This window comes from Habropoda laboriosa, unplaced genomic scaffold (genome assembly GCF_001263275.1).
Source record: "Habropoda laboriosa isolate 0110345459 unplaced genomic scaffold, ASM126327v1 scaffold38, whole genome shotgun sequence".
In the NCBI taxonomy this organism is placed as follows: Eukaryota; Metazoa; Arthropoda; class Insecta; order Hymenoptera; family Apidae; genus Habropoda; species Habropoda laboriosa.
In genome coordinates this window covers 260,073-281,683 of record NW_017100163.1, presented here as the reverse complement: position 1 = coordinate 281,683, position 21,611 = coordinate 260,073, and the positions used below count along the sequence as shown (strand labels likewise).

At 36.1% G+C, this 21,611-nt stretch overlaps 1 protein-coding gene across 3 annotated transcripts in view; it reads left to right on the top strand.

Annotated features, from left to right (window-relative positions):
* Positions 1 to 21,611, top strand: part of LOC108578521 (sodium channel protein para) — a 54,093-nt gene that overhangs the window by 18,181 nt on the left and 14,301 nt on the right. Inside the window, exons 5-21 of one of the 3 annotated variants that reach the window (XM_017941873.1) lie at positions 128 to 219; positions 983 to 1,195; positions 1,306 to 1,366; positions 1,804 to 2,113; positions 2,632 to 2,913; positions 8,609 to 9,040; positions 9,980 to 10,073; positions 10,318 to 10,386; positions 12,304 to 12,554; positions 13,435 to 13,608; positions 15,769 to 16,119; positions 16,831 to 17,035; positions 18,702 to 18,833; positions 18,964 to 19,093; positions 19,209 to 19,333; positions 20,053 to 20,315; positions 20,839 to 21,012. In XM_017941873.1, coding sequence (XP_017797362.1) covers positions 128 to 219; positions 983 to 1,195; positions 1,306 to 1,366; positions 1,804 to 2,113; positions 2,632 to 2,913; positions 8,609 to 9,040; positions 9,980 to 10,073; positions 10,318 to 10,386; positions 12,304 to 12,554; positions 13,435 to 13,608; positions 15,769 to 16,119; positions 16,831 to 17,035; positions 18,702 to 18,833; positions 18,964 to 19,093; positions 19,209 to 19,333; positions 20,053 to 20,315; positions 20,839 to 21,012 — 3,358 coding nt within the window. Of the gene's footprint in view, positions 1 to 127; positions 220 to 982; positions 1,196 to 1,305; positions 1,367 to 1,803; positions 2,114 to 2,631; positions 2,914 to 8,608; positions 9,047 to 9,979; positions 10,074 to 10,317; positions 10,387 to 12,279; positions 12,555 to 13,434; positions 13,609 to 15,768; positions 16,120 to 16,830; positions 17,066 to 18,701; positions 18,834 to 18,963; positions 19,094 to 19,208; positions 19,334 to 20,052; positions 20,316 to 20,838; positions 21,013 to 21,611 lie in introns of all 3 variants that reach the window. The other 2 variants (XM_017941875.1, XM_017941874.1) reach the window with 2 other exon arrangements.

Sequence of the window (21,611 nt, the reverse complement as noted above, 5' to 3'; positions counted from 1 at the left end):
TCTCTCTCTCTCTCTCTCTCTCCCTCTCTCTCTACCTCTCTCTCTCTCTCTATCTCTGTTTTTTCTAAACCGTTTTGTTTTTTTGTTTGTATCACTGTAATGTGTGTGATGTTCGGGTGTATTGCAGTTATGTGACGATGGGCATAGATCTAGGCAACCTTGCCGCTCTCAGGACATTTCGAGTCCTCCGAGCCTTGAAGACTGTCGCTATTGTACCAGGTATGCTTAGTGAAATAGATCAATTGGGTGTAGTCGCAGATATATATATATATATATATTTCCTAGAGACGTCATATAGACACACTTTTGTCGCGGCTCGCTGTACACACACATCTCTCTCTCTCGCATCATCACCGACAACGCCTGTTCTGTCTCTATCTCTCTTTTTCTATCTATGTTTTAAAAAAAAAGGACCATTATTTTTTCACTCTCTCTCTCTCTCTCTCTCTCTCTCTCTCTGTCTCTCTTTCTATCTTACTCTTTTAAAACGTTAACCCTTGTTCTTCCCTTCTTTATGCGCCATTTTTTTGCTCGCCAGCCTTCCATCTATCACTCGATCATCGATCAGAGATTCATTCGTTGAATATTGAAAGTCTGATCAAATTATCGGGAATATTTGATCATAGAAAACAAAGCTGTCTGTCATGATCTTCTGCTAGCCATATCTATTTACATCCTTGTATTCCTTATCTTCTCCATTGATGTTTCCCTGTTCAATGATAAATATACATGTCTGTATATATGTATAAACTTCCATGTTCCTTCCATCCGTTTTCTCAGTCAGTCCATCATCTATCTATCTATCTCTTTCCACACGCTGCAACGTGAAAAGCGGTGTCTTGTTTGTTATATATTATACATATATAAAAAAAAAAAAAAAGAAAAAAAAATTCGTCCACGCCCGCCACTGAACGTCTTCGTCGCCGAAGTGATGGCCATTTACTGACATATCCACTGGTTCCGTTTTTGTTTCGTTCACCAGGTCTGAAAACCATTGTCGGCGCTGTGATAGAATCCGTGAAGAACCTGCGCGATGTGATAATCCTGACGATGTTCTCTCTTTCCGTCTTTGCGCTGATGGGCCTCCAGATTTACATGGGGGTGCTCACGCAAAAGTGTATAAAGAACTTTCCCGAGGACGGCTCCTGGGGCAATCTCACCCATGAAAACTGGGAGCGATTCGTTAGTAATGAAAGTACGTAACTCGTGAAAAGAGAGTTTTTCAGGATTTCGAATCTCTTCCTTCAAATCGAGAAATTTGAAATTTTATCATTTCCAAATAATTCCACTGATTATTTTACTCAGCTAATTGGTACGTGGACGAGGCGAAAAACATGCCCTTGTGTGGAAATTCATCTGGAGCAGGGTAATTTGGATATCTTTTTCTTTCACTTGCAAAATTTTATATGGGGTGAGTGAAAAAAATGTTAACGCTTATATGGAAGAAACTTTTTTTTAGACAAACAGGACTGATAACACAATAGGTCGCATTAACAAATGTATTTCGTCTTCAAAGAGTCCTTGGAATCTTCCCCAGGTGGTCTTTTTGATGGTCATCCAGCATTTTTCTTCCGGTGTTGTTGCAATCATATTTGGAATATTCTGTTGGAGATTTATAGCACGTTCTTTAACCATTCCTCGCAGCAAGAGATCACATGGCACGAGATAATATCGTTGCCACTTCAATCAATTGCAAAGAAAAGAAAAGAAAATATACAAAATTGTTAATATTTTTTTGAAACACCCTGTATATTACGTATTATTCATTCTATGGATTTAACGAGGATGATTTATTGAATATAGGCAGTGCCTTCCTGGCTATACGTGTTTACAAGGTTACGGTGAAAATCCGAATTATGGTTACACGAGTTTCGACACCTTCGGCTGGGCCTTACTTTCTGCTTTTCGTCTGATGACTCAAGATTACTGGGAGAATCTGTATCAGCTGGTGCTACGATCGGCTGGACCATGGCATATGTTGTTCTTCATCGTGATCATTTTTCTCGGTTCCTTTTATCTCGTCAACTTGATTCTCGCCATTGTCGCGATGTCTTACGATGAGTTGCAGAAGAAGGCTGAAGAGGAGGAAGCTGCCGAGGAAGAAGCCATAAGAGTACGTATTTTTGTGGATAATTAAATTGAACTACCCTAGCACGAGTATTTTAATATTTTAAAATTAACTGGCGGCTTCGTTAATTATCACACAATGCTTATTTATGTAATAATGCACTAACCTTAAATTTATCATAAAGTGTCAAGGGGATGAAATATATTCTAAATGTATAATATATTTTCTGCAGGTCTAAGTAAAAATTATAACCAATTACTTCATTTTCGTTCTTGCAAATAGGAATATGATGTATTTTACGTTTAATACTGGCATAATAGTAAAATTAGAAATAATAATCCCTCTACAAATGAACTACTGTGTTCTACGTATTGGCTAACGAGTTAACTCGCCATTCTGTATTACCAGATTAAAAAAGAAAACTGATAAAAATCATTTTAAGGTCCTCTTTAAACCATACTATGTGGCACAAATTTCGATTGGTCAATACAAAACAAGAGAATAATTTAAACTGATCACGTTACGCGGTTCACCTTGTATACAACGATTACTTTTGCCAACAGGAAGCCGAAGAAGCAGCTCTGGCAAAGGAGAACAAGTTGGCGGCGCAGGCAGCGGCTCGTGAGGCTGCAGCTGCGGCGGCTGCGGTTGCGGCTGATCATATCGTCAAATCACCGTCAGATTTCTCGTGTCACAGCTACGAATTGTTCGTTGGCCAGGAGAAAGGGAACGACGATAACAACAAGGAGCGGATGAGCATACGTTCGATCGAGTCGGTCAGCGAGCACAGGGTGAAACAGATCAACAATCACACGACCACCACAAAAGTGCGAAAAGTCAGCGCCGTAAGTGTCTGACTGGCCGATCTCTCTCTCTCTCTCTCTCTCTTTCTCTCTCTTTTATACCATCGATTTGTCCTCCTTTGACGTAATGTACTCTCTTTTACCTCCTGTTATCGAACTTGTCCCTCTTGACCTCGCTTCTACGAGAACGATTCATGCGAGGCTGTTCAATCTCGACTCGACTCGTCGGTCTAATACTTGATCGAACATTTTCGATCTTTCCATTTTTGTATGGAACAGAGCTTTTTGCCACTTTCTGCCATGTACGGGGCTGTCCATGGGAGGCCATAATGGACCTACCATTTCTATTAGACCTGAGAATCTGGAGATGCGTATTAGAGCCATTGTAGAGGCTATAAGCATTTATCGAGACTATTCAGAGGGTCGATATGTATGTATAATATCATAGCACAAGAAAGCTAACAGTGCATATTTCCGTGGAAAAAAAATCTTTGTAATCTTTCTAAGGAGGATAGAAATTTGAAGAAGTTTCTATTGCACTTGTAAATTCGTGAAAGCCATCCTTTAAATCGTAATTATTATTTGGTTTAATCCGAGCCACGAGTCAGATAATTAACAAAGTACTTTCAAGTACAAAAACTTTATGAGTTTACAACATAGCATAGGGAAATTCCGCTACCCACCACTCAGTGCCTTGAACTCAGCAAACCTACACACATCGACAAGGAAAGTGAATAGATATAGCGAGAGTAACTAAAATGTAACTCGTGGAAGGGATGACACATGCGTTGCATTGAATCATCCAAATACAGTGGAACCTCGATAACTCGAATCTCAAGGAAAGGGAAAAAATCTTCCAGTTATAGAGGTTTCGAGTAAGAGAGGTCATTAACAGTATCTTTTCTCCTTCTTGATCCAGTTTTTACTGTTTCAATTATATTCATTTTATCAACCAATGTTAATGTTTTCCGCTTACGTTTAGAATTCATTTTGTCACACATATAATCCGGAGGAAAGAATGAGAAACGATAGAACTGTGCTTTAACTGATTCCTTCAATCTTTCACAGAAAACTGCTTTTGTGATCAAAAGAAATAAAGAATTGACGATCGTTGAACCGTTGATCCTGTTGGATCGATTGACTGATATGTAGAAATTAACTTCGACTTGTAGAGGTCGGGGTTCTTCTGAATTCGAGTTGTGAACGCAAAATACATATTAAACATGAGACAAATAATTCGAGTTAACGGAAGTTTCATTTTGAGTTGTAGAGGGTTTTACAGCGGAGCGAAAGGGAATTAACAAAATTTTCGTCTTATAGAGATTTTCGAGTTATCGAGGTTTCACTGTATCAAAAATTTCAGTTTTTGTAGTTTTTATCTTACTTTTATGAAAATAGCATCAATGGATACGTGAAGTTCTCCCGATGAAAATGAGCCCAAACACAACATAAATCGGACTAGTCTTAATAATAATAATCAGTTTTAAAAGTACCCTTAAAAATTGACGCACGTCACATTTCACCACCCGATATATTTAAATTGATTACTGCTAAAGCTAGTCTGATTTATATCGTGTTTAGACTCGTTTTCATCGGGAGAATCTCACTAACTCGTTGATTCTACTTTCATAAAGGTAGGATGAAAATTAGAGAAATTGAAATCTTTGACATTGGATGATACTATTACATTTAATATTAGAACAAAATTAAATCCGCGTGATCACGTGTCTCCTGAAAACTCAAGGAATAATAATCGATCATATTTATCTTGATAATACGAACCTTTCGATTGGAACATTACTGTATTGCACTGATAAGATTAAATGGACGGCTCTGTTTGGTGAGTTTGGACAACTGCAAGAGTTCCAAGGACAGGGATCGTGTAGATTCGTCTTGTTGAGCATTCGTCAACCGACAGTGGCAAAGTGAGCAGGATGAAGGATTTATTAAGGTGTGTTAGGGAGTAAAGGAGGGGAAGGTTGATGAATTCTGATCAGAAGACATTATACTTAGGCTTAAGTTAGCGTTTTAAAAGCGACGAGTCGAGCCCCTTCCATTAAAAGTCTATCGCTCTGTAGCATGCTTGTCGTACGTATTGTAAATCGAATTGTTCGTAATGATAACTAATTTGGTAACTTCGTTAGGACGCTTAATTGATACTCCTTGCTTACGTTGCGTTGAATTTTCTTCATCGATTCTGTCTTGGTTTCGAGAATGGCGTTTGATGAGCTTTTGGTTTTTCCCATCATCGATCCTGGTTCACACACGGACTTGTGTAAAGAGTAGGTTCGATGTATCGTTGCCGATGTAAGAAGTCGCGGGCATATCATTCTGTGCCGTCTTGCATGGTAACGCATGTGTGTAGTAGAGAAAGGAGATACGAATTTTCGGTTTTGCGAAGGTAAAAGAGAAATGACAATAATATGCAAATAATCACATACTCAGAGAAAAAGAAATTAATGTTTAATGTAATCGAAGAGAGTTTGCAAACATTGTTGTATTCAAGATTGCTATATTGTATGCGTTGAAAGAGTATTCAGGTAGTGGACGGATAAATAAGATTACTTTTTTCTTTTAAGACATTAGATTTTCATTTTATTCTTCATTTTCTAATATATTCGATCTCCACTTTATCAGATTTCTATTTTATTTCACATTTTGTTAACATATGTATATGCATAAGAATTGTTGGAGATTTCCAAGTGTAAGAATATACCTGTGGAAGGTGAATCTGTGATTTATGTTTGTTGAGTACTACTATTGGTATGGTATAGTGTTAGATCAGTAGTTCCCTATATTGATACTGCTACTATAAACTACCACTAATATTACACGCAATTACTTCCAATATTTTTCCAAGCTTCCACAGTGTGACAAAGTATCAGATTCACATTCCAAAGAAACACACTTTGCACCTAGAAATTTCCAGCGATTCTACTTGCAAAAATCTACGGAAGATGCTATAACGTGTTACGGATCTTCGTGTCTCCCTTAGCTTTCATTGCTATTATACAGACTGATTCACCTAACTCGTAAAGTATTTGTTTGTTGGCAATATTTAACGAATTGTTTAAGTAATAATACAGATTGCCAATTTACTATTTCGTTCACCCTGTTCCGAAGTTCTGGGGTAAGTGCCGTGCTGCTTCTCACCGTTCTCTTACCAGAAGGCACCCTCGGTCTTCCCCGCTCCGTGGCCAGATCTTCTAGGAACAATATTCTCATTCTTAAGACAATGCAACGTCAGGCTGCTTGCCATCCCCAAACTTTCTCATGCCTTCTTCCAAATAATCAACCGAGTCTGGACTGTCTCCTTTCATAAACACTCCCTCTGGCCTCACATAGTCTAAACATCTACTATAAATCATACAAAATTGGGCTAATTAGCTTCGACGACTCTTAAAAATACGCTGCCGCTAACAAGTTTGCCGCAAGAAAATTCGTATGGTATCAAAGAAAACGTACGGTACAGTAATAAATATTTTGCTACTTTGCTTTCTTATCAAGATATGAAAATCACCTTGAGTTTTTCATTGGAATGTGTAATATTCTACTCTGTAACGGAGTAAATAACTACTATGGTACACCGGATATGTTGTAATATGATTTCATTGAATCTTTTGTATACGTTAAAAATTATTTATAGAATATCTCAGTAATTAATGCTTTTTGAACTCATTTGCTCAGCGTTCAATACTCTTCGAAATTGCAAGATGAAATTAAAAAACTTAAGGAGACCTTAACACTAAAACTACCGACCGGGTCAAAATGACCCATTAGCGACTTTACAAAAGTGAATTTTTATGTAAGTAAACCGTGATTGGAAAATTCGATTCGTACCGATACAAATGGAAGCATACATGTAGAATATAAATTCGCAAAGTTACAAGCGATAATACTTACCAGTATAGAACATTCACGTTTTTTCGAAAGATGATAATGGGTCATCTTGACCCGGTCGGTAGTTTTAGTGTTAAGGAGGTTTCGATAAGAATGTAAGGAGTAGCAAAAAACTGATTATTATTACGATTTTTGTCCGAAACAATTTTCATATACCTAACAAACACTTCACGAGTAATTTAAGTTCGTCGAATTTGGTGAATTATATTTATGTATCCGTATCGAGTGCCTCCTTGGTGTACACATTAGACAACGTTACGAGCCGTTTGGTAGGAGATATCTTTTCTTGTTTTTTTCTTAAGGTCTCTCGCGCCGCTAATGGCCAGTTTACTTATGCCTACCAGGAAAACCTGCGGAAGGTATGTGTGTCACGACGTGTCTGTCGCCGCCGACCGTACGTACTAAATAGCTGTACAGGATCCATGATCCAAAATCCATCGTCATGTCTCGATATAACCATCGATCGTCGAGGGCGTTTCATTGCGTCGGGAATCGGTGTAAAATATTCTAATCGCCATCAGAGAATCATTCGTAACTGAGGGATGCTTGAAGATTCGATGGAGATATCGGGTGAAACGCTCTGTGTAGAAATATGTTTCCAGTTGTTTGCATTCGCTCGTTGGAAATCATCCTGAAGAAGGAATGTTATAATAGCTAGTCATATTTTATCGTTATCATTAAGAATTGTTCTGAAGGAATTTTTTCAGATTCGCTATTAAATTGTATTAGAATGTTGGATTAGAGAAGCTATGATGAATTCTTGGTACTTTAACACGTTCACTCTCCGCTGGATCACATATGGCTTATTGTTACGACAGTTTGAACTTGTCTACGTATACACATGTTTTTTTTTTCGTACAGAACGAGGTCTATGTTTGAATTATTATGAAAATAATTCAAGCAATCCTCTACAATCTGATTGAAATTTTACATTTTCCTGGAAAAAGCAAGAATTAATAATTAGTACAAGGTAATTGGCTTGTAAGATATAGATAAATGGATATGTAACTTCCAAGTCACATGGCTTTATAGAGTAACAGTGTTATTTAAATGTAAAGAGTGTATCTTAAAAAGAGGCGAGATAATTTGTAATTTTTTTGAAAGACTAAGTTAAGCCAACTTTTTACTCGTATTCCTTGGATAGTGAAAGTGTTAATCTTCTATTACATCTGTATCATTTGAACAATATTTTAAAGAATACCTTTCTCTGTCCAATTAAAGAAACAAATATTCATGTTTGGGTGTTACTTCAATGTTCAATGATTACAAACTCGAATAGAAATAGATAAAATCTCCCAACGGATGACTTCACTTAAAAGATGTAATTGGTACCAAAGAACCAATATATCGTACACAGAACGAGCCACACAGATCCTCCAGAGTATCCAACATCCTTCATTACCAATCTCCCTTAAAATTCACCTGAACCTAAAGACACAAGTCTAAAATCAATCACAGTGTCGCACACAACAACTAGTACGACATCAACTCACGCCTTACTTCGACTTTTAGACCTTCAGAATCACAACGAAACCTAGTACCTTTAGCCAGGAATATCACACATTACTATCTTTAGTGACTCACGCGGTAAGGCATCATTGATTCGAAGTTCAACACCTTCGCGCTAGGATAGTCGCAAGAAAATCAGGTTGCGAAAACGTTCGATCTCATCGACATTTCCGCTCGATAGATTCTCGAAACGATTCTGGGAGACCGTGAGAAAGAAGGAGGAACCCTAACGTCCCCCCAAAAACGTCCCCCTAACGTCCAAGCTTTCCGAGAGAGGCTCGAGAACGGTGAGAGAGAAAAGCGGTGGTCCGCTTTGTTGTAATTTCAGGCAAGCCTTAGCCTGCCTGGCTCACCATTCAATCTTCGCCGGAGCAGCCGCGGTAGCCATCAGTTCACGATCAGAAACGGAAGAGGACGATTCGTGGGTCCACCAGGCGGTGACCGAAAACCACTGGTGCTCTCGACGTTCCTCGACGCCCAGGAACATCTGCCATACGCGGACGACTCGAACGCTGTCACGCCGATGTCTGAGGAGAATGGCACAATCGTTGTGCCGGTGTACTACGCAAATCTTGGCTCCAGGCACTCGTCGTACACGTCTCACGCATCGCGACACTCGTACACGTCTCATGGTGATCTAATTGGTGGTATCGCGAACGCAGGGAAACCAATGACCAAGGAGAGTCAGCTGAGAATCAGATCCGTCAGGCCTCCGTCTGTGAACGGACACTTCACGGACAATAATCAGAAGTACCATTACGTGAGTATACACAGGGGTCTTTTTTTAAAACAGAGATGATTGATGGAGAGGGTATGGATAATGTTGATTTCAAATGGAGATGAAGAGTGAAGGTAACTTTGATTTAACTCTTTGATTCATGAGGATGAGAGTTGGATTTGTGGTATAGATTAGTGAGAAAGATTAGTTTTGGCCCTAAGTTCAATGTTGATTTATAAGATTGAGGAGTATTAAACGAAAATAACGAAGAACAACGAATAGCTGACCTTTAAACACATAGGAAAATAATTCTATTAGTGATAAAAATTCATTTTCTTTCTAACTTTAGTTTTGATTTATAAAACTGAGGATTTATTAAACTGAAGAGTTGACTTTGGTGTTTTTAGAACGTGGTTCTAAAATTGTGAGAAATTAAGTTGTGTAGGAGGGTATTGTAAGAGGAACAGATTGATTTGGTTATCACTTGAGTGCTTATAAATGCAGAAGAAAAGTGATGGATAATTGTAATTTATTTTATTTCACAGAACTAGTCTTTCTGGAATACATAGCATTGATTTTATTTTCGGATGCCACAGTGAGAAGTGGTATTTCTGAAGAATTTAACAGTTCACCAATTTTTCTGTTAAAAAGAATACAGATAAGATTTTAAGTAAATAAAAGAGGTTTCAACCTTGGAAATAAGTTAGAAAAAATTGCGTAAAAATTATAAAAGAATTTGAAAAATTGAATAAGCAGCGACTGAAGAATACAAGTAAATAACGATAGAAAATTCAGAAGTGTTCCTTGCTATAATATGTACAGAATCTGTTGACTGCTCGAGGTCATTTCTCCCACTCAGAATTATAATACATTATGAATTACTTTTTTCACTTTCCACTTCCTCTCTTTAATTTGACATATTTATTATCAGCGAGCTCATAGAAATTTAACAACGTCGAATATATTTCATTTTGCCTGTAGGAGGGTGATCTGGAGGATCCCATGGGCAAGGCAAAGCAACAAGACAATCCGTTTATAGAGCCTTCTCAACAACATGCCGTGGTTGATATGAAAGGTAATTTCAAAAATAAATCTGTAATCCTTCGGTGCCTAAATGAGCACCGACGCTCACTCACACTTTTGACCTTTCAAATTTTTCATTAACTTGTATATAAACATTTAAAATAACTAAACACACTTTTTCTTTTTAAGATATTGACTCCCAAATGATAGTTAAAGAAACATTGCTCAGGTTTTAAAAGGTTGAAGTTCATAAAACATTTTTTCTCAAATAAACAATTTGCATATTCTTCTTGCAGACGTGATGGTACTGAACGACATCATAGAACAGGCTGCGGGTCGTCAAAGCAGAACCCCAGAGCAAGGAGGTAATGTCGAGAGTTCACCTCCTCCGCTCACGTTACTCTTTTCTTACAGTTTTCTATCACCCTTTATCACAGATGTGTATCTCTTATGTGATGAGCATCCTGTCATTTTGATGTACACCGTTGTTAAGACTCTTGTACAGTTTTTATCTCCGTTGATATTCAGTGCTGAAGATTTTTGTCTGAGCGCCTTGTACATAGTAGATCGAATCCTATCTATATACTATATACGTATATACAATATAATTTCTCTCTCTCTCTCTCTCTCTCTCTCTCTCTGTTTTTTTCTATTACTTAATTTCAACTTCGTATTCTTAATTTCAACAACGCCTAAATTCGTATCGAAACGACGACCAATTATTTTTCTATTTTATTTGTTATTGGTTACAGTAATACGATCACAATGAGTTCCATGTTTATTATTACCACGAAAAGAAACCGATCGAAAGAAAAACAAAAATTAAAATAGACAAATCTATAACGATCATAGTGAGAAAATATAAAAATTCAAATTTCTCTCGGCGTACACGATATTCATTATTTTCAAGATTTAATTAAGTAAACTCATCGAATAATTGCAGTGCGTAAGCCCTCGAGTTCTTGGATGGATAATGAAAAAAAAAAAAAGATAATGAGAAAAAGAAAACAGTTTGTAGTAGTTTTTTTGGGGAAACAGCGTTTGTTTCCTGATGTATACGACACAGATTAAACGTCCTCGCTGCAGCTGCACGATCCTGGGTCGCTTCGTGCCTGGATTTCTGGCTTCCTCCACGCCTGGTCACGTACACTGCAGCGAATCAGTTTAGTTTTACTATAGAATTTTCGCGACGGCACACGCTTCGAGGGCACCGCCGCGTTTGCCTGCGTTGCACACTGATAAAGTAGAATCGAAAAGCTTCTTCAAGCGACGATTTACCATTACACGTCGTTCCATTGACTCTCGATGCTCTAGAAATTGCGAATTAGAGCTTCTCAAGTGACGTTCCTAGCGAGAACACCGAGCAACACTGTCGCACTTCGACCTTAGGTTGCTGCCAGTCTAGTAACATCTCGAAGGACCAGATCAGATTGTTTTATCATGTTCCTTTCTCGTTATTGTTTTTTTCTTCCCGTTATCAGTGATCATTTTTTAATTGAGTTTTATTATCCTTTTATTGTTCGTTCACTTTTCTTGGAGTTTTCACCCTCAATTGATTGGACGAGGTTCTTATTAAAATTATCATGAGATTAAATTTTAATAGAAATTCACGTGTTCTTTTTATCAAAATTATATTCATCCTGTTCGGTAAGCGATAGTACACTTTTTTTTTTTGGAGTTTTCACCCTCGATTGATTGGGTGAGTTTCTTACTAATATTATCATGAGACTGATATACTTGTGCCGTGTTTCAACGATTGAGGGTTAATTGTACTTCAAAAGTCAGCAATATTCATTTAACCTTCCCGAACTGTTATAAAATCGTTCTTCCATCTTTTTCTCCACAACCGACTCATACTGCATTGTAGTTCGATCCTAATTGCTGCTTCAATTTTTCCTTTTCACACTCCCTGCACCAGCTTCTTGGCTGCGCGTATTCTTGCTGCTCGCGTTGCACTGTAAAACGCATTGAATGCTCTCCACTTTTCTTTTTCACAGTTTGCTTTTCTTTTGCTTCGGTAGAACTGTACAATTCCTGGAAAATTCTTCTTTACTTTTCACTTTTATTTTGCCATGGTACACACACACACGTATACACATAGACACCTGCTTGTTCGTATCTGATAATCTGTGGTCTGATGACTTGAAATTAAAGAAAAAAAAAATGTACAGTAATACAGAGCAAGCTTGAGAAAGAACGAGAAAACCTCTTTCCCCAAAAAGAGTGGTGCCAGACAAAATTACTAACACGCGTTACAGTTTCGACCTATTACTTTCCGACAGACGACGATGAAGAAGGTCCGACGTTCAAGGATAAACTGTTGGCCGCGCTGTTACGTTGCATCGATATCTTCTGCGTGTGGGACTGTTGCGGGTTATGGCTTGACTTTCAAAGATATGTGTCTCTTTTGGTGTTCGATCCATTCGTAGAGTTGTTCATCACCCTTTGTATCGTCGTCAACACACTATTCATGGCGCTCGACCATCACGACATGGACAAGGACATGGAAAGGGTGCTCAAGACGGGAAACTACGTAAGTGGAACAAATATTTGAATTAATTAACCTTTTCGTGACCAAATCGTAGAAATTTTCATTCTTAAGGGGGTGCACCATTCTGTAGCATCTAAAAAAAGGAAAAGTTTTGTTTTCATAGGTAACTACTAAATGAAACATTCCAATTTTTTCAGAGGATATAAATGTAACTTTCAGCCTTCTCCTCCAGCTTTTAAAAAGTAAAAATGTTACAAAATGGAGGAGTTATTGTGAAACCTCTTCTGATAGAACATCGATTGCTGGCCCCCATCGCCAGCAAAAATTGGAATGGCCGAAGTAACATATTTTTCTTCATTTCGATATCTTATTTATTAAAATTTTTAGAAACGTTTAAATTTCATTTTGTTTGGTAAGAAAAGGTTTTTCCTCTTCAAACTGCCAACATTTCTATAATAATTAAAATTTGTAAAAAATCATACGCTGCATTGTGGATAATACATTTTTATCTATAAATCAACAATTTTTTATTTCAGAAGTTCCAATCCTTGTCGGCGATGGTGAATCGATGTTGAATAACTCCTCCATTTTGTAACATTCTTACTTTTTAAAAATTGGAGAAAGAAATTGAAAGTTACATTTATTTCCTCTGAAAAAATTAAAACTTTTCATTTAGTAGTTCCCTGTGAGAAAAGGGACCCAAACTTTACCTATTTTTAGACGCCTCAGAGTGACCCCCTGAAGGATATGTTTTTTTCATATAACCCTACATTTTTATATGTCCACCATAGTAATTCAGAGTTAATATTTGTTACTATTCATTTCTAAAATAAATAATAATTCGTAAACAGATTATTTTATACAATTTTCGTTTTCTTTTTTCCTTTTGATTATAATACAAATATGTTCGTGTGAATTGTAGTTCTTCACGGCGACATTCGGTATCGAGGCAACGCTAAAACTGATAGCAATGAGTCCCAAATATTACTTTCAAGAGGGATGGAATATTTTCGACTTCATTATCGTCGCTCTTTCACTGCTGGAATTAGGCTTAGAGGGTGTGCAAGGTCTTTCTGTATTGCGATCGTTCAGATTGGTAAGCTATGCAAAATATATCTGAATTCCAATATCATATACAATAAAAAAGTAACAAAAACAAATATCTTGTTATTATTCTAAATAACGACGAAACTGCATGATCGATACTAACAATTTTCTCAAACATTATAACAGATGCGACAATAAAATCTAACGATTTTCAAAGAGCTATCGTCGGATAGTCAGGGTAAATTGAAATAAAACACTTTTATTTTAAAAATGTTAGGAAAGTAATATAATGCAATTTATTAATGATTTCATTATTTTTTTAGAACATTTTCGTAATCACAATATCACTCATTATGTGAAAAAAACCATGCACTATCGTAGAGTTAAAACGAAATATAACTGATGAATCATTAGTGGCCTGATTTGCAAGGATGTACAGTAATGCCTGGTTAGTCTTGCCTACTTACTTATTGTTAGTGAACGCGGAATCATCTCCTCTTTGTAGTTCCTGGAATTGGTTGCTCGGAACTCCGAGTTCATCGAGGTTCTGCGTTATCTACACCCCTCGTCGACAATAACACAAGTGACAATGGCCCACTGAAATAAGAAACATCAGTTTTATATTTTTCACTTTGTAATTATGAGATTGCTTTAATCGAATTACTAATATACATGCGATGAAGATGATACCAAATACGATTATACTTAAATAATTTTCAGTTAGAGTCCAATATACAGGGTGAGGTTTTTAACTGTGCCACCTAAATTTACTCGTAAACTATTTGTTGTATCAAACAAATTTTCAACCAAAAGTTGTTTAGTTTTCTGATAGTCCGCTTTTTTATCGAGATATGAAAGTAACCTTGAATTTTTGTATCATGATGTGGAATATTTGACCTTGTAGTTCGAAAGAGTACTGAATGATGAGTAAAGAACTATAAGGTATATGGGGTCAAAAACTAACAATTACCGAGATATTCCTTAATTAATCTTTAATGTAAGCAATGCTTAAAATGCTGTTCACTGCATTGAATACAAATGCGTAGGCGATCAATGAGAGCGAGTGACACACGTTCAAGTGTTTCAGGAGTTATACCATTACGTGTTCTAATGATACGATCCTTCGTGTGTTCAGGTGTCGTAGGTGGTTCGCAATGAACCTCATTTTTCAAATGTCCTCAAAGAAAATAATCAAGTGGCGTCTAATCCGGAGACCGAGCTGGCCATGGAGTTTGTCCTCCACGTCCAATCCATCGATTACCACATTGTTGAAATTGTTTGTAACGGTAAATCTGATAGTAAGGATGGTAGTGTTTCAGACAAGAAGATGGAATAGTTGTGTCCTGTCAATGATCCCTCAATAGAGTACGGTCCAATTATTTGATCGTCAATTCCATGCACAAACTTTCCATCATCTTTCACTGAAGAATATGTATCTCGACAATTGTTAGTTTCTCACCCCATATACCTTATAATTTTTTACTCATCATTCAGTACTCTTTCGAACTACAAGGTCAAATATTACACATCGTGATATAAAAATTCAAGATGACAAGCGGACTATCAGATTACATTGTATGCCCCATTTGATACCAAACCACTTTCCCTGTATAATTAATGAAAGACTAGAAAGGGAGTATAAAATAGATGTTATAATACACATGTACTTAAATGTCTATGTATAATAATAATGAAAGGCACTATAGAAGCATGTAATAATACAAGTAACTGTCCTAACGTTTAAGTAAGCACAATTTCTTATTCCATTCTATCTCACTCGCTGATTCTCGTTCCCGACGCACCCAGAAGCGAGCGAGTTGAAGAGAGATAAGACCGGGCAATTCCTGGAACATCTATCTCCCTCGATAGTAGACGCGATTAGATCCCCGGCCTGCATTCACTAACCGGGCATTACTGTATACGCTGTCGAGGAAGGCGCTTGGAAAAAATGATTTAAAAAAAATAATGGAATAATGAATAAATTGCATTATACAATTGTTTTTTTAAATAAATGTACTTTATTTTAATTTAACTTGAGCATCTCACAATAGTTCCTTGAAAATCGTTACATTCTATTAACGCACCCGTTAGAATAAAAAAATGATCGATAACTAGTTATTATTTTAAATAACGTCAAATTTTTGTATTAAAAATATGCAGTATCACTATCAACAAAATATAATAACAGATTTAATATTTCTGTTCCCAGCTGAGAGTGTTCAAATTGGCGAAGTCGTGGCCTACGTTGAATCTGCTGATCTCCATCATGGGCAGAACAGTGGGCGCGCTGGGTAATTTGACATTCGTGTTGTGTATCATTATCTTCATTTTCGCCGTGATGGGTATGCAGCTGTTTGGCAAGAACTATACCGACAATGTCGATCGGTTCCCCGACGGCGATTTACCAAGATGGAATTTCACCGACTTTATGCATTCATTCATGATCGTTTTTCGCGTACTCTGTGGTGAATGGATCGAGTCTATGTGGGACTGTATGCTCGTGGGCGACGTTTCTTGTATACCATTCTTTCTGGCGACTGTTGTCATCGGTAATCTTGTTGTAAGTATACCAAACAAAAAATATTTCTCACATATGAATATGTTCAATTGTTTCCTTGAAGTATCTTCACCTTACTGAACTTTAAATGTCACGCTTATTTTGTTTTTCAGTGATGATCTTTGAGCGTCAGGTTTTTCAGCTTCAAATTTAATATTACGAAGATTACATGTTCAATTAGAAATAATTGAAGAATTGTGAAAACATTCAGTTGTGACTTTTTTTTATTTACAAAAACGTTTCTTGCATTAGAATTGTAGCAAAGAAAAATGTACAAGTTTCTCTTGAAACTTTTACCTCCGTATCTTTAAAGATAAAACTTTTCACTTGATCTTCAATTTTTCCAATTCAATACATATTTTGAAACACGTTCATTTTTAGAGAAATTAGGTCCTATTCCTTCATCTAAATCAAACTTTTATCCACTTTTTTATTTTAAACCCACGTTCAGCTGCTGTTAAAATTAAACCGTAGTTCCTTCATCAAATATAAAATTGTCATCCACGTTCAAAAAACTTGTATCTCACATTCTCCATTGAAGTGAAATTAATCTTTGAACCAAACCCTTAAAGATCGAAGTGAAATTCATCAACACATCCATATTTAAAAAGAATCGTATCCCACTTCCTCTATCGAACTCAAAATAATCTTCTTAAAGATTAAAGCAGAACGTGAAGCAAGACAAAATGAAAATGTATGATGTGCAACGAACAGGTGCTGAATCTCTTCTTGGCCTTGTTGCTGAGCAACTTCGGCTCGTCGAATCTATCGGCGCCGACCGCGGACAACGATACGAACAAGATCGCGGAGGCGATCGATCGAATAGCACGATTCGTTAAGTGGATCAAGCGAAATGTCCTTTATCTTGCTAAAATGATGCGAGCCAAACTCACCAATCAGATATCCGATCAGGCGCCAGGTGAGGGACCGTCCAACAGTTGGAAAGAAGGTTTATATCCAATCAGATCGCTTGCTGTGTGCGCTGTGTAGTTCGTGGCACTGTTTTTCAGTTCTGCTTTTCACTTTTTTCGACGAACAGAAACAACAATTGTTTTTAGTTCTCTTGTTTCGCTGCCAGTCGACGAACAGAAATTTCTTTGCATATCTTCTTCGATTATAATCGAGGAATAATTTTTATTTCTTCTTCTTTATTTGTCGATATTCGAACAAAATTATAATAGAAAGCAGCGCGATAATAGTTAGCAAGATTTCATATTTTTCTTTTCAACGTTCCATAGAGAACAATGTTTCTTCTTTTTCTTCTTCTTTCTAGATTTCGTGCTTTTTATTCTATTTTCCGTTGTGATATTTTTTTCACACGAGCAGCAGAAAGCGTTGACTGGTGTTTCTTTTTCTTTTTTCAGTTTTTCTCAATACAGAGTTTTTGATCGGTTCGCTATTTTTCTACGTTTCTTACAAAACGATAGAAAGAAAGTTAAATACGTCACAGATGGGATAGATTAATTTTTGCTTCGCTGATTAGCCTGGCAGTTATACGTTGCTTTGCCTATTATTTTCACGTTGGAGACAGTAAACGTTTCGTATGTCGGTGATTCGAAGATAACTTTGATATTATGGATTAAGATCGAGTGTAGATTGTCGAGCATCGCGCGATACATCTGGATTGATCAGCATCAAAAATTGCTAAACGAAAAAATTGAAATTTATCGAAAGTATGAAGTAAATAATTTGAGATCCACAAAAGAATTGGAATGGTAATATCTATTCTATATACTGGGTGTCTCGAAATAATTTCAACCAGATAATCAATGGTCCGTAAGGAATGCATAATGGAAAGAAATTTGTTTTATACATTGATAACTAAGAATATTAAACAATAATTTCAAAATTATTCTTTAAATAATTTTGAAAACTAAGAAAATACTGCCTTATTATTACAATCAGATTTTATATAGCTTAATTTCTATTGCCAAATCACTATTTTGTGTCACGTCGATTTTACAACACCCTGTATATAACATTATCAACGACGAAAACAACGAACCAAAATTCTACAAAAATTCATGCAACTAAGATCGCTCGTAAAGTTTCTATTATTTTTTCAAGCAAGAGCATAATATTTTCTTCTCCTTTTTTACAACTTCTGCTTGTTATGAATATTTTGCAATGGAAAAAGAAAACAAGACTACACCTTCTTCGATTCTGATGTATTATATTATTAAGTAATGACGATTAAATATACGTAGAACATAATCCATCATGTATCGCGTAAAAAGAAAACAGAAAAAAAATTAGTCACACGTATTTATCGTTGATCAATAGTAACTTAGAATAACATCGCGACCAAATTAGAATCAGATCCATACTGCATGAACCAAAAAAAAAAAAAAAAAAAAAAAAAAAAAAAAAAAAAAAAAAAAGAAGACAATTCTGTGAGAAATGAAATTAAACAAGTTTATTTTGTTTCTTCTGAAATATCTTCGGACCAAACTGGAGGATCGACGATTTCCTAGTGTTTCCGGTTACTCGATGAGACAATACTAGTTCAGTTATACAATTCAGACATATTTTTTGACGAAATGATTCTGATAAGGGCGGGTTAGAGATTTTGTATGACTGTGCAGATGGAATTGATCGTGACGGGGACCTAGATCTTGCAGATGGCGAGCTCGATGCGTATAGAGATAAAAAGAGTGCCAAGGAGCTAAATCAACTCGAAGTTGCTATCGGAGACGGAATGGAATTCACTATTCATGGTAAGCGTATCGAGGAGAACGAACATTTCCCCTGATCGTCGTCATTTCCTTTGTGTTTGCTCAATTTTTTTTCCAAAGACTACAGTTAAATAGTTTATTAATGATGAAATGAGAATGATTTTTTTCGAAGGAGACCTAAAGAGTAAATCGAAGAAGGGTAAACAGTGCATAAACAGCAAAGTTATAGCAAACTCGATAAACCACCGTGACTACAGGTTGGACAACGATTACATCAATCAGAATGAGGACGACACCATCAGGTGAATTTCTTTTCTTTTTTTTTTTGTAGATTTTAATAGCTGCAAAGATTATTCTCTCTATGAAAGGACAGATGGATTATATTTTTGTTTTTCTTGAATTTTATATTTATTGTAGTAATAAATCATATGGCAGCCATAAGAATAGAGCGTTCAAGGACGATAGTCATAAGGGAAGTATGGACTCGTTGGATGGCGAGGAAAAGAAAGATGCGAGTAAAGAAGACCTAGAACAAGAAGAAGGTATTTTAAGTTTATAATGTCGACATTGTTTTGACTATGAATAAAATGCAAACTGTGCTTGTGTTTAGCTAAATATATAAATATAAAATGTAGATAATATATGTATAAAGTAACACATTTTAATCGATAATTGGTAAACCTGCTTTTGGGGGATTAAATGTACGTACAGGTGTAAGTTCGCTAATAAGTGCAAGCATTACGATCACTTCAAGGTCAGTTGGAATTTTTTAAATGACACGTATCATTTTACAGAAAGAAATATACTACGTGCCATTATAAAAATCCAACTGAACTTGAAGTGACCTTAACTTAGCGAATTTACACCTGCCCACACTAGTGTCCCGCTCTATCACAGTTAACCCCCCAAAAGCAGGTTTTTCAATTTAACTTAATTTCCGAAATATTAACAGTTATAGATTTAAATGGATCACTCAGTATAATATTTAATTAGTAGTCAATTGACTTTCATTTGGGAATGAGAATATTAAAAATTCGAATCGTTTTTACTTAAAATTTTTGTGTACAGATTAATTTAAAATTTAAAAGTTCGAACGTGTGAGTTAGTGCTTTTTCAGACACCTAAGAGTTAAATCAATTATCTTAGCGTTCCATTAATGTTTGGTACCGTAATTTCTTAAAATTGAGTACAGTAGAAGACCTGCTTTATGTGTAAAGGTTCTTCAATTATTTTATCACTAAAATGAAACTATATTTCCAAGATCTTGGAGAAGAGGGAGAGGAAAGAGAGGGTGAACTAGGAGATGCGATTATCCAAGCAGACGAAGATCCCATTGAGCCCGATTATCCAGCTGACTGTTGCCCCGAAAATTGTTACAAGAAGTTCCCGTTCTTGGCTGGCGACGATGACGCTCCATTCTGGCAGGGTTGGGCGAACTTGAGACTGAAGACCTTCCAACTAATTGAGAACAAGTATTTTGAGACTGCCGTCATTTTGATGATCCTTTTGAGTAGTATGGCTCTCGTAAGTGTACACTGGATCTTTTATCATTTACTTCATTTTCCTTGACAAATGAAGACTAGATATAACGGAGGGCTGCAACTGCTAAAAGTAAAAATGAAAGAAAAACGCATTTTTCGTTCAAATTTATCTAAACTTATTTCTTACATGTACCGCACTAATTTTATTTTAATATTTTGAAGTGTTATTAATTAACAAAAACACACTGCCACAGCTATTGGCGCTTACAGCCTTTCTTGTGTCCAGTCTTCACATTTTATATTTATATAAACAATTAGAAACCAAAGAGATTTTCGTCATCGATAATGGTTACCAGTGATCAAAGAAAAACAAAATTTATCATTTATATCGGTTATTCGTAACCAAAATGTTTAAGAATAAAAATTGTGCAACTCATATTAAATTCTAAAGGTTTTCAAAATCTTTCGATTATTACATTCAACTTAGGCAATAAACAATTTCTTCTCAGTAATTCTTTAAATACAAATTCCTGAAATAAGTGTTATTTTTTATCTCTGGTATTTAGGCCTTGGAAGATGTGCATCTTCAACAACGACCCATTCTGCAAGATATCTTATACTACATGGATCGAATATTTACTGTGATTTTCTTCATCGAAATGTTAATTAAATGGTTGGCTCTCGGCTTCAAAAAGTACTTCACGAACGCTTGGTGCTGGCTTGATTTCATCATTGTCATGGTAAGTGACGTTTGTTCAAGACATTCAAATTCTCTCGTTTAATTAATAAGATCTAAATGTGCGTAATCGTTCTTAAAAAAACAAAAAAAAAAAGAAAACGTTTTAACAATAATTGTACACGTAAATTTCTACTCAGATACTTTCTAAATGATTACACACATGAAAAATCTTAGACTACCTCCAAGAAATAACCAAAAAATCTCTCTGATCCATTTCTAACTAAAATAAAAAAAAACGAAAAAGAAAAAACAAGAAACAGAAGATGTTTTTAATCTACGTTTTACAAAGTGTTTCTAATCTGTTCAATCATTTAGTTCGTACCACAGCTGAACTTCGTCTAGATCCCCAGAAACAAGTTTACAATGCAATCCTTCAAGCTCTATTAATTCAACAAATATTTTTTACCATTTTCTATAAGACATGAAAAAAGACAAAAGAATTTGTCGAATTACATCACAACGAACCAGCTTTAACAAAATGTTTTGTAAACTTGTTTGAATACAAAAAGAAACTATCCCATCTTCAAGTCTCTCTGTATGACGAAGCGCTTCCTCCACCTTCATCTTCTTCTCCTAACCGCCCAAAAAATGTCAGTTTGC